The sequence below is a fragment of the Macrobrachium rosenbergii genome, chromosome 51 (assembly GCF_040412425.1).
Source record: "Macrobrachium rosenbergii isolate ZJJX-2024 chromosome 51, ASM4041242v1, whole genome shotgun sequence".
NCBI lineage: Eukaryota > Metazoa > Arthropoda > Malacostraca > Decapoda > Palaemonidae > Macrobrachium > Macrobrachium rosenbergii.
The window spans coordinates 13806824-13819593 of NC_089791.1; the positions used below are offsets into that span (position 1 = coordinate 13806824).

The window sequence follows — 12770 nt, forward strand, 5'->3', positions numbered from 1 at the left end:
TGATGGGAGGTTGTTCAATCGAGGGCATTTTCATTTTGGTCCTGGACTGGGTGGTCGAGTTCAGTTGTTTTTTCACCATTTGTACTATTGATGATAATATTATTAAGCACCTTAGTTCTCTCTTGTGTTCTCGTTATTAATTTTTTTGTATCAAATTTACTGGGATCGTTACTCTTGATGCAAGATATCTATATATCCTAGTTTTTTCTACACATTGGCCTTTGAATGTCTGTCTGTATGCAAGCCCATATTATATTTCTGGCCCCATTCAGCAAGAGATCCCTGTCTTAATGCAAATCGGTCTTTGAATGTCTGTCTTTATGCAAGCCCATATTATATTTCTGGCCCCATTCAGCAAGAGATCCCTGTCTTAATGCAACATCAGAATTTTTTAAACGGTTTCTGAAATTAAATTTTAAAAATCAATAATAAGTGTGAATTTTTAAATACAACTCAAGAATATTTATGGAGGAATGACCGAGAGGGACTTGGCTGCCCGGAAAGCAGAGATTGCTATGAAGATGCATTTTGAAGATAACTACTGTATGTTCGAATCTATTTAATTTTAGTTCGATCTCTGTATAGCGTAGAGTAATTTAGTTGACCCTTCTGTAAGGGAAGGTAATCTTAAAGGGAAAACTAAACGGTTCCTTGGAGCACCCCTCCCCACCCCCATCAAAAGAAAGCGTGACAGGAATCGACTCGAAGTGATCGAGTCAGTACCAAAAGACGCAGTCGACTTGTCTTTCAAAGAAGAGCATGACGAAGTCGGATGATAACGACGACGGAGGGCATAAGGGTATCGTAACTGAAGAATCTTTTAAGATTGACCAGGTCCTGACAGACACTTCCCAGAAGAGCTCCACCGCCAGGAAAATCAGTTTTATGAAGATCTTTTCCTCGTAGATGCGCAATTCCCTCGTTCATTCACACAGTCATCGCTAGTCATAAACTTTCCGTTAACGCGAGTTCATCCTAACATCTTCGCCGCTGGAGGAAAAAGCAGCACACAAGGAGGAAGTTTAGGAGGAAAATGGGCGCCAGAATGTGAAGGAAACTGAGGCGATTCGGGCAAATGGCAGTAGGAGTCCGTCGTCTCTGAGCCCAGGATCGTTCTCTGTGTTGTAGGTGGGTAGGCGCTCTAGCAGGCATTTGCTTGGGATAGGTATACATACATACATATACTGTATATATATAATTTATGTATATACACATACAAACATATTATATATATATATATATATATATATATATATATATATATATATATGTGTATGTATATATAAATATATATATATATATATATATATATATATATATATATATATATAAATATATATATATATATATGTATATATATATAAATATATATATATATATACATATATGTATATATATATATATATATATATATATATATATATATGTATATTTATATATATATATAGTATATATATATAAATATATATATATATATGTGTATATATACATATATATTTATATATATATACATATGTATGTATATAAATTATATATATATACATACATACATATATATATATATATATATATATATATATATATATATATATATATATATATATATATTTACTAAAGGACCTCATTCAAACTGGATGGTATCTAATGGGTTTTTATTCAAAAAGGTTACAAGCTTTAGATACCATCAGTTTGAATAGTCCCTTTAATAATTCTACTAATGCACAGAAAAATTGTGTATGTGATAAAGTTATATATATATATATATATATATATATATACTGCCTATATATCTACACACATACAATTACACGCGGATATACGATGTCATGTGTAGGTGTTACTGTATATCATAATTTTAGGTAAAACGGTAATGGCTGTAATGGAATAATGCACAGTAGGTCTACTTTAAATTACTTGATGTTTCGTCTGTAAAGTTTAATATATAAATATGGCCTTAATTCACGGAACTGCATAAATTGAGATCGTTAAAAAAAAGAAATACGTTAACATTAAAGATTACCCTTCCCAGTAATCGAACTTTCGAAGAAACGCCGGTGCATTAAATAGATAAGATGAATTTAATGCTTTTTTGTTCGTTGCATGGATTATAATATACTAATGCATGGAGTGGGTAAATAAGAACTGTATCACAGTCTTCATGCCTTGCCTAGAATTTGTTTTGACAAGAAAAAGCGGAAGAAGATAAATTTGAGAAATATAAATGTTACAAGTGAATGACCTCATGAGGTAGGCAAGAGTCACCAGGATCAAGATGGTTATCTTCAGCAGTAATGAAGATGGAGCTGAAAAAGCAATTTTTGGCTGGTGTTCATGATAAAACCAGACTAACCTCATATTCAAATTGGACCAATGACAACCCATATATATATATATATATGATATCTGAACTTTTATATATATATATATATATATATATATATATATATATATATATATATATATATATATATATATATATATATATATATATATATATATATACATATACATACATACATATATACTGTATTTGTGTGTTCACGTTTCACAGAAGCGACGAACGACGGTGCAGTATGGAGGCGGGAGGTGACCAGCCTCTCATCGACCTGACGTCCTTGGGGTGGGAAACGACGACTCAGGTCAAGCGGGAGAAGACGGAGGAAATGGACGAGGAGATGGAACTGGATGTGGAGGTCAAAGGCGTCATCAAACACGAGATCAGGGAACCCGCGCAGGACGCTTCTTTGTCGTGCCAGGTCTCGAGTTCAGCCTCCCAGGACAACGACTCCGACGCCGACGAGAGCAAAGTGAGTGCATGAGTCTCTTTCAAGATTCTCGGCTTATCAGAGCATTCTTTAACTATTCATACATCACCAGACTGATACGCGACGGTTTTAGCACACCTACAGGTTTCGTCAGTGATACAAACAAACTTTTCGAGACGCCCTGAAGACTTCGCTTGTCTCCCTAGTCTGACCGATCTGTTTCTCTTGTAAGCAGTTTACATCGGCATTTTTCTTGTTCACAGTCTGTCGACTGGAAATTTACTCTCTATGTATAGTTTTTTTCTTTCTGACAATTTAGTGCCAGTGGTAACGCGGACAAACAAAGCTTAGTTCGATGCACTGATTCCATTGTATCAGTGCGTTGGATATATATATATATATATATATATATATATATATATATATATATATATATATATATATATATATATATATATATATATATATATATATATATATACATACATATACATATACATATACATATACATACATATATATATTCATATACAGTATATATACAGTATATATATATATATATATATATATATATATATATATATATATATATATATATATATATATATATATATATATATATATATGATAAACTTAAATTCAATAACAAAAAGCTTGACCTACAAAATAAATGTAGGTGTAAAATTGTAAGATAAGAAAATGAGTTGCGAATGGAGTGTGGAATGGTCAGTGCTTGAAGATGACACAATACTTATAATTACCGATATTGAAGAGAAACTTCAGAAACTGTTAAAGGAGTATGAAAGTGTTTGCAAAGAGAGGAAATTTGGGAGCTAAGTTATCGAATAAATGGAAGCCAAAAAGCAGGAGCAATGAATGTTAAAATGGAGGGTGGAAAAATTAACGTAGCTAACTCGTGTAGGCACTTGTAAGTAAATGTAATGGTAGGTTGGAGAAGAAGTGACTCTCGCAAAAGGTGAAGCGAGAAAGGTAGCAGGGTCGGTGCAGAAAATTTTTGAGCAACTCATATTGTCAATGGAAACCAAGGTTTAATATGTGAAGGGATTGTTGAGGTGATTCGCCTGAGTGAAAGTTTATAATGGATGCTGAGATGAATCATTTGCCTAGTAAATGTGATGTCCAAAAGAACTGAAAGTGTAAGCAAGGTGAAGATGTCTAGATGAAATGGTAAAAAGGTTAGTGTAGGTGAAAGGATAGATTAGTGTTCTGAGATGTTTTGGTCATATGGGAAGAATGGATAGTGGTGGACTGGTGAGAAGAGTGAATTCAGTAGTGGTAGGAAATAGTTGGAGAGAGTGTGTGAAAGAGGTACTGGAAAGGGGGCCTAACTATCCAGGAGTGTTATAATTTTATCAAGATAAAGACGAATGGCGCAGTGTCTTTAGGAAGTTCACTGTACTAACCTTCTGCTTAGGTGTATGAAGTGGATAAAGTTGTGGAAATTTTCTGTAAAGGGGTTCCATCGAGATTCAAGCAGTTAAATTATGAATAAGACAGCGATCATTGTGTTTGCTCCTTCTCTGAGTCACCCTTTGGAGTGTGCTATATATGTGTGTATATATATATAGTATATATATATATATATATATATATATATATATATATATATATATATATATATATATATATATATATATATATATATACTATATATATATATATATATATGAGATCAAGTTAGCTAATTTAATTCTTTTCAGTTATGTATATTAATTTTTGGCCCCTTTCTCACTAACTGTTCCAGAGATGCGGAGTCTGTGATCGCGTCGCTAGGTGTAACCATTTTGGGGCTATCTGCTGTGACTCCTGCAAAGCCTTCTTTCGACGGAGCGTTCAGAGTCGGGTTTTCGACACATTTTTCTGCCTGAAGGAGGGGAAATGCGACGTCAACCAGAACAGGAAATCCTGTCAAGCGTGCAGGTAAGAGAGGGAATAGAGAAAAGGAAAGAGAAAATTTTCAGTGCAAGAAAGATTGATTGAATAAATGGTTTGAGTGTTTCCGCTAAGAGTGTTGCTAACAACTTGGTCACTTCAGCTGGGTCGAGTGTTTGTCATGGCTCCCACCACACTGAGGACTTTGGCGTACGCTTCTAGGCAAGATCTATATTTGGAGACAGGTAGTTCTTATGAGCTATTATTATTGTTATTCATAACGAGCATACAATCGTATGAAACGAGTAACAGGCTTGAACTTTCCTTGCAAGCCTCCACAGAACAGGGAGCCCAGAAGGGAAAAGAAGAACAGAGCTACGATGATATACAACTGAATTGTTCTTTACAAATAACACTCAATTCATAATCAAAGTCATAAACTTGCCTGATGTCTCTTTTTTTTTTCACCAACACTGTCATTGCCTCTTTTTAGGCGCTCGTTAAACGCTTTATCACTTGAAAATAAGTGGGATATGTAGTCCCGAACTACATATTGAGGAAAAATAATGGAAAAATTAACACAGGTGGAAGGCATTGGCTTCATACTTTGCCTGGTATACTCGTCCTCGTATTTTTTTCCTGTTGCTTTGTATCATTCTCTTTCTGTCTGTGAAATACCTGTAAGTACTGTGTTGTCAGCAAAAGGAACTGACATTTCCAGAAATTATATTCTGCTTTAAGACCCAATCCTTATGATACGTTCAAATCAGACTGGTAGCACTGCTTCAAGCTGATAGCTATGATAAGATTAATGTGGACAGGTCAGTAGACCCTTTTTGTTCTTTAAATATCGCCATCATTTTCCCCTTCCAGATTTAAACGGTGTCAGGACATTGGCATGGATACATCCCTCGTGATGAATGAGCAGGAGAGGAAGGCCCTTATGTCCCGGAAACTCGAGAGAAGAAGAAAAATGGCCATAGAGCATAAGCGTCGTGGTGCTCAGAGATATCACAACGGAAGATCTGATCTTCTGCGCCACGGTCTAAATCCACTCGGAAATCTACAACCCCATAGGAGTCCATCTTACAAAGATCATGGCAATGACGTTCATCATGCCTTAGAATTTCTGTCTGTGGAAGATCAAGAGAAAATATCAGGACTTCGCAAACTACTTTTGCGAGCTCTCTCGTTTCCAGAATTCCCACAACACTACTACGAGAAGAATGCTGATGTGCTTGAGCATCTCTTCTTCGTCTTTTGCAAAAGTATGGGGAAGTTTTTGGGTTCAGCCCCCGAACTCCGTGAACTGCAGATCAACGATCAGAGAATTTTGCTGAAGCCAGCAGTAGCGAGGGCTGCTTTCATTTTTGGGACTCATCAGTATGACAGTGAAAGAGAATGGTGGCCGAGGAGACAGTTTACACATTCCTGCACATTCCCAAGGATAATGCTTTCGTCCGTAGAAAAATTCGTTGATGATGACACAACCATGTGCAAATGGAGGTTTTTCTTTCAGAAATACTACTACTTGTACAGTGATGAGATATTCATGATATTAAGCCTTATGGTAGCCCTTTTTGACCACGACGACTCAAATTTAGTTGGCACACTGGAAATAGCCAGCAGAAAGAGGAAATATATTCATTTATTAGAAAGGTATATGCAGCAGTACCAAGCTCGCATCCCTATCACAAATGCAATGTCACACTTCTTAGAGTCTCTGGTAGATCTGCAAGAACTAGGAGAATGCTTCCAAAAACCCAGTGCTGAAGAGAACTTAGGATCTACTGCAAGGCAGAAAGAATCATTAAAGTTCTCAAGTTCTCTTGGCGACGGTGTGAACCTTCCTCTGAAGAAAGCATTGAACAAAAGAACAGCCTCCTTTTCTAAAGAAAGTGAAAATGATGAAGTCATTATTCTAGATGATGATGATGATGATGATGCAGATCTGAACTCACTATCTGAGACAAAACCTTGCATCCAAAAGCAAATCTTGAACTACCCAGTAAAGCAAGAGTATGGATACCCTGAAATACAACAGTCATCATCTAACCATGGAGTAAGTTCCTCGGGACTTATAGCCGATGATAAGATATATGAACCAGTATTCATGTGGCCTGACCAAGTATCATCATCACAAAAACCTTTGATACCTCAATTCATTCCACAGAACAGACTTTCTGAGCCACAAAGTGACCAGAACTGCTCTAAACAAAAAGCAGATCTATTCCAAGAGGAGGTCCAGAGCAGATCAGAGAACGACGGAGATGATCATCTTTCCGATCAGGTAACATTTCAGCCTTTACCAAGAGGTACGTTGGATGGTGACTTAAAATCCAATCAGTCTTCTGAAGAAGAACTTTTCAAAGTTTTATACAAATCACTCCCTCCAAACCTTGCAGAACTTTGGGCAAAGAAGATCTGTTCGGCAACGAAAGAGCATGTCTGAGGGCACTGGAATTATTCTCTGTTTCTCTACTTTTTTCTGTCTTTAGTTTTAGTCAAGTATTCGTCATAAAAGCTGGAAATATAAAATTTTAATCAAAATGCGATTGTTTTACTGTCAACACAAGCAACGAACACTCACTTGAGAAATTACCCGGTATGTGTTCCTTAAAGGAAGTTCAGTAACCCTCATATAACAAAATAAAAGGGGGGAGGGTGGATGAAAAACATATGACAAGCAAGGCATAAGTAGTTTGGTTAAGAGATGATGTCCATTGGTTGTGAATGGGAGATGGTTAATTTCTAGATTTTGGTAACTGCAAGTGAATGAAGACCAAAGTTATTTGCTATAATTGTTTAATAGAAACCTCTTCATACGGTAACAAGATCTCATTGCGTTAACGGAATCCTTTAAATACAATAATAAAAGGGTATCCCTGTATATTTTTATAACTATCATAACCATTTATTTTTATTTTCCGTGCAAGTAACCTTTGCGAGTTTCGCAGTTTGCCGAAACCTGCCAAGGCTTACAGCTGTTAATATAAGACAGAAGTAATAATATATACGGTTTTTAAGTTTGTGAACTATATGGAAGTCAATATCCACTAACCTGTTTTGATGAGAAATTCTCAACATTTTGGAGTGGAAATGAGTTGGGTCACAGCATTCTCACCAACAACGCCCGACTTCCTGTGCCCATCTGGCAGATTCATGGTGTTTGTTCAATTGATAAGGTCTGACTAAAGTCTTCTGTTTTACTTGAATAGCAATGAAGACTCATTCCAGTCAGGGCTGTGACATAAATCTCTCTTATGTAAGGGAATCCTTCATTCTTTAAGCCGTATCCCCGCGGGGTGGTAGTGCCGTTAATACACCTCATGCAGTGCACTGTAGGCATTACTTAAGGTTCTTTGCAGCGTGCTTTCGGCCCCTAACTGCAACCTCTTTCGTTCCTTTTACTGTACCTCCTTTCATATTCTCTTTCTTCCGTCTTACTTTCCACCCTCTCCTAACAATCGATTCATAGTACAACCGCGAGGTTTTCCTCCTGTTACACCTTTCAAACCTTGTTACTCTCAATTTCCGTTTCAGCGCTGAATGACCTCATAAGTCCCAGTGCTAGGTCTTTGGCCTAAATTCTGTATTCAGTTCAATTCAATTCCTACTGCTCTGGTGTGATGGGAGTGTCTGCAACACTGAACGTCGCGTTACTTCGACACAGCTTTCTGCACAATCTCAGCAGCGTACTTTGTAAGCATCAAATTCAGTTTGATCCCTGTTTGTATTTGCAATAATGACTGAACTCCGTTAGTTTTTGGATAATTAAAAAAAAAGAGGATTTATTGAGTTGGAGGTGATCTGCAACCTTCTTGATGGTTTAAACACATGAAAGCTTGATTTAATTGTTAAAAAGTTTTATCTTACTATTGAAATCTTCTTCGTGTGCTCTCTGTTGTAAATTTCGAACATTTTAATGATAGCTTTCTAGTTACCATATGAGTAAGATGCTGACCGATAGTATTAAATTTCCTTTTAAAAATTTATCATATTCAATGCCCTTTAAGAAAAGGTATGCAAGCAGTCATAGTCATGATACTGAAACATCACAATTGTGGAACCTAACGTTAAACATTGTGAATGTTGGCTGTCTATGTGCTTAAAAGCCTCACCCTTACAACAAACTTTTTTAGGAAGGACAAGTTACTATTTTTTACCCTTTTAAATTTGGATTAAGTGTCGGACTAGCCCACGGGAGCTGGTGAAAGTACATTAGGTCGTCTCATCTTTTTCATAAGATTAGCTTTTCGGTGACACCACTAAGGTGAAAGAAAGAGCAAGGGCTCCATCTGTATTAAAGTCGTTATTTTAAAATCTTGCACATGCTGCTCACATCGAATATTTTCACTTCGTGTGACAGGGTTTTTATAATGTTGTTTTACGCACATTTAAGATTCTCACATAGATTTTAATGATAGGCTCAGCTTTCCAGGTGACAGCAGCAGCAGCAGTAGAAACGGTAACAATGAAGCGACACCTTCGGCAGCACCTCATATCAGTGTAGGAACAACAACGACAATATCCCCCGTTCATTTTCTTTCTTCCAACGAACTTTCCACCCCCTCCTAACAATTGTTTCAACATTATTTTTAGCGTTGGATGACCTTATTGGTCCCAGTGCTTGGCTTTTGGCCTAGATTTTACATCCCAATTCAGATTCCAACAGCAATATCAGGAGGAGCTAAACTGTCATCATCATCATCATCATCATCAGCGGGAACACCGCAGGACAAAGAAACTACCACAGGGAATATAGTATGGTAATTGTATGGGTTAAGTTATTCCCTCCAAGGTTCTGCACGGACAAATGACGACTAATTATACCCTTTCGCACAGCCTTGATTCAGCACAAAAGGATATTCAGTGTTTATTTCTCTCTCTCTCTCTCTCTCTCTCTCTCTCTCTCTCTCTGGGTGTGTGTGTGTGTAACTTAAGCGAAGTAGTTAATACAATTTTAACCTAAAAGGTATCGGTGGTACAGCTTTTTGTACAAGTATCGGTTTTAGTTTCTCTTCCCTCATATTAATTTATTCATCACCTTTTCCTATAACTTTCTCTCTGCAGGCTTTTATCCCTTTGGAGCCCTCTTGGGTTGATAGTCTGTCGACTCTGTCCACAGTGGTTTTCAGTTGAAGATTTAAAGAAAGAAAGAAGAAAGTTCTTTAAATCAGGCATTGGAAGTAAGGTCAAGCACACCGAAAAGGAATGGTTAACTTTGACGCACGACCTGCCACGTTAGCAATAGTGAAACGTGCGCTGAGAAATTCTACACAAACGATGAACAGTGCAGTAAGAAAACAGAAGATCATAAACTCAGCCATACCTACTTTACGTATGGACACCATAATAATTATTACCCTTTAGCCGCAGGCTACATTATCCGGTCCTGCTTCGCCGAAGGCGCTCAGCAGAACACGCACGCTTATTATTCACGTACACATATTTGTAAAGACATTCTGAGAAATGTTATACCGCATACACCATTTTGCTTGTCCTGTTGTCGTTATTAAAGTCTACAAACGAGACATTCTGTTTGAGTCTTAATACCTTCCATCTCCAGGCACTTTGATTCACCATGAGACAATCGACACAGGCAGTACTAAATTCTAAGTTATCACACCTACATAGTTTCCCTGTTATATTAAATAATGTTCCATGTTTCCATTTAACATTTCATCGCCTGATCATGTGATGAATACGGGATTTATTTATAAAAAAAATCAAAATATCAAATATGCTATTAATTTAACGTAATGCTAATCGAGACTTGTTATAACTCAGTTATGAGGATATTTATTCCTGGTGGCGTATGCAAGGCCTCCAGGAACTCCGAGAAGAAATGTTGGCAGTAAGCAATTTGTTATTTCCATCTTACAGCTGTGTACTGTGTGAACTCCCCTTTTGCCTTTGTCTGGTTGGGAAATGTGTATGCTTATAGAGCAAGCGGGTAATTCGGTGTAGCCGTGGGACAAACCATTCAGGCTGGTTTTGGTGGTGGTGGTGGTGGTAGTAGGGAGGGAGGGGTTGATAAATAATAAATACTTGTATTATGTTTTCCTGGATTCATAATTATTTAGATGATCTTGTGTTCAGAGTGGAAATGACAATGCATATTCAGATTTACATATTTCGTTTAATTTAATTCTTTCTGTAATACACTAAATGCATCCTTCATATAGCGGAAGATGATAAAAAAATTGTTAAAGTGACGATAATGTTCTTCATCAATCTATGTTACATTAGAATAAAGTGACATGTCGGTCCTCTATCACTCATTGGATCTATAGTAACAGACTGAGTTAGGTATTAACACTTTATTAGCCGTGTTCAAATACTTTGTGCAACCGTCATTCACACATGGGAGGAGGACTTCGGTGTTAGGGGTGCTCTGGCTTTCACTGGGAAGGCATCCCTTACGGATGGGTTGGAGACCCTCCTAAAGGAATGCCTTCCTTAGAAAGTCTTGGCCCCTACCTTATGGTAAGGAACCCCGCATCCTTCCTAGGAAGGCAGCCTCGAAGGAGGACCTTCCTGCCAATGTTCCCTGATTCCCTCTGGGTAGGTATCCCAGGGGGAGGGTTTCCCGGCTGGCCCGTGTTTTGTTGGGTGTTGTAACTGGCTTATTTTCATAATGTGCTACATGGAGGACATTGGAATCATATTTATATCAAGTCCATGGAAAATCAGTCTGAGGGAATCTGCAGCCTTTTAAAAGACTTAGCCTACTCCTCAAAAGAGTCCGCAGTTCAGGAGTCCTTCATTACGCAATGTTAGTTATTCGGTAGCCTTGTCTCGGACCCAGGTGAGTTTTACTCGTCAAATAGAAGTCTTGCAAAACATGAAGAAAACTGGCGGTTTTAGATCCAGTTACGAGCATGATAATAAAGATCGGGTTTTCCCGTGACTTACTTTATTTCATGAGGGACAGATACGCGTTATAAACGGAAAATGTCGAAAAGGTTCTACAAGGAAATGCCAAGACTAATTCCAAGAGGACGTAACCACCTCACTTTAAGTCTTCGGAGACCTGGAATTTAAAGGTAACGTTCTACATCTTTCCTTGGCTCCGGCGTCAAATTTTGATAGAGTCTATAGCTTTTTGTGGCTTTCAAACATATTTAATGTGTTTATTTTTCATTGCTGCATATCTTCATTATCGTACCAATGAACTTTCATATTTATGTCTGAAAAAGAATATATAATTGTGTTGGTAATTTGCAACTTTCTAATTTATAATTATACCAGAAAAATGTAAGACTGCGAAATTTCAATGTTCATTTTTCAGTAAGAAAATCTATTTTCACCAGCGAGAAACGATCACTTAAAAGCTGGTTACAATGTTAGAAGCAGGAAAATACATTTGCAAAACTTTTTCTCTGTTTTTTAAATCTTTTTCCTTTATCTTCAACCTTCTTCAACGGCTGAAGGTAGAGCACAGGGTGGCAATTCCAGAGCTAGCCCACAAAATGGTGGGTTTATTGTTCAATACATTTACCTACCTTACGCAATTAGTACACAAGATGAGTTATAGAAAATGTGCATGACCCAGCAAACAGTTCAGGGAGCAACATTGGTTAGATGAATATATATATATATATATATATATATATATATATATATATATATATATATATATATATATATATATATATATATATATGTATGTATATATATGTATATATATATATATATATATATATATATATATATATATATATATATATATATATATATATATACCTTCCTTGCCTGACCTATTATGGGACACCTTTTTTCTTGTCCTACCACATTCAGTTACATTTACACCCAAATACCCACACAAATCGACCGCTTCCGTTTTTCTATTATCAGTCCAAACAGTTATTGCTCCTTCTTTTTGTTTTCCATTTACCTTCACGACCTTTTGCTCACACTCATGCTGGGCTTGCTCCTTTTACAAACGCAGTCAAAGTCTTTCACTAATTTCATCGATTTCTCTTCACTGTCCCCTAACAGTAAAGTATCATTTGCAAACACTATATTAATACAACTCTGTCATAGTCTGTCTCACGTAAAACTTGGGAAGTTGCAAAATATAAAAAATAGAGCAGTAAGATAAAAAAA

The 12770-nt window shown here is 36.7% G+C and overlaps 1 protein-coding gene across 7 annotated transcripts in view; it reads left to right on the top strand.

The window, feature by feature from the left end:
• Positions 1 to 12770, top strand: part of LOC136833138 (acylglycerol kinase, mitochondrial-like) — a 179011-nt gene that overhangs the window by 79833 nt on the left and 86408 nt on the right. For 3 of the 7 annotated variants that reach the window (XM_067094814.1, XM_067094813.1, XM_067094811.1), the window contains 3 exons: positions 2552 to 2807; positions 4531 to 4706; positions 5532 to 7208. The exons of 1 other annotated variant lie outside the window; for it this stretch is intronic. In XM_067094814.1, the coding sequence (XP_066950915.1) occupies positions 2574 to 2807; positions 4531 to 4706; positions 5532 to 7110 (1989 nt within the window). In that variant the 5' untranslated portion in view covers positions 2552 to 2573 and the 3' untranslated portion in view covers positions 7111 to 7208. Of the gene's footprint in view, positions 1 to 2551; positions 2808 to 4530; positions 4707 to 5531; positions 7209 to 12770 lie in introns of those variants that run through there. 3 more of the 7 variants (XM_067094816.1, XM_067094815.1, XM_067094817.1) reach the window with 2 other exon arrangements.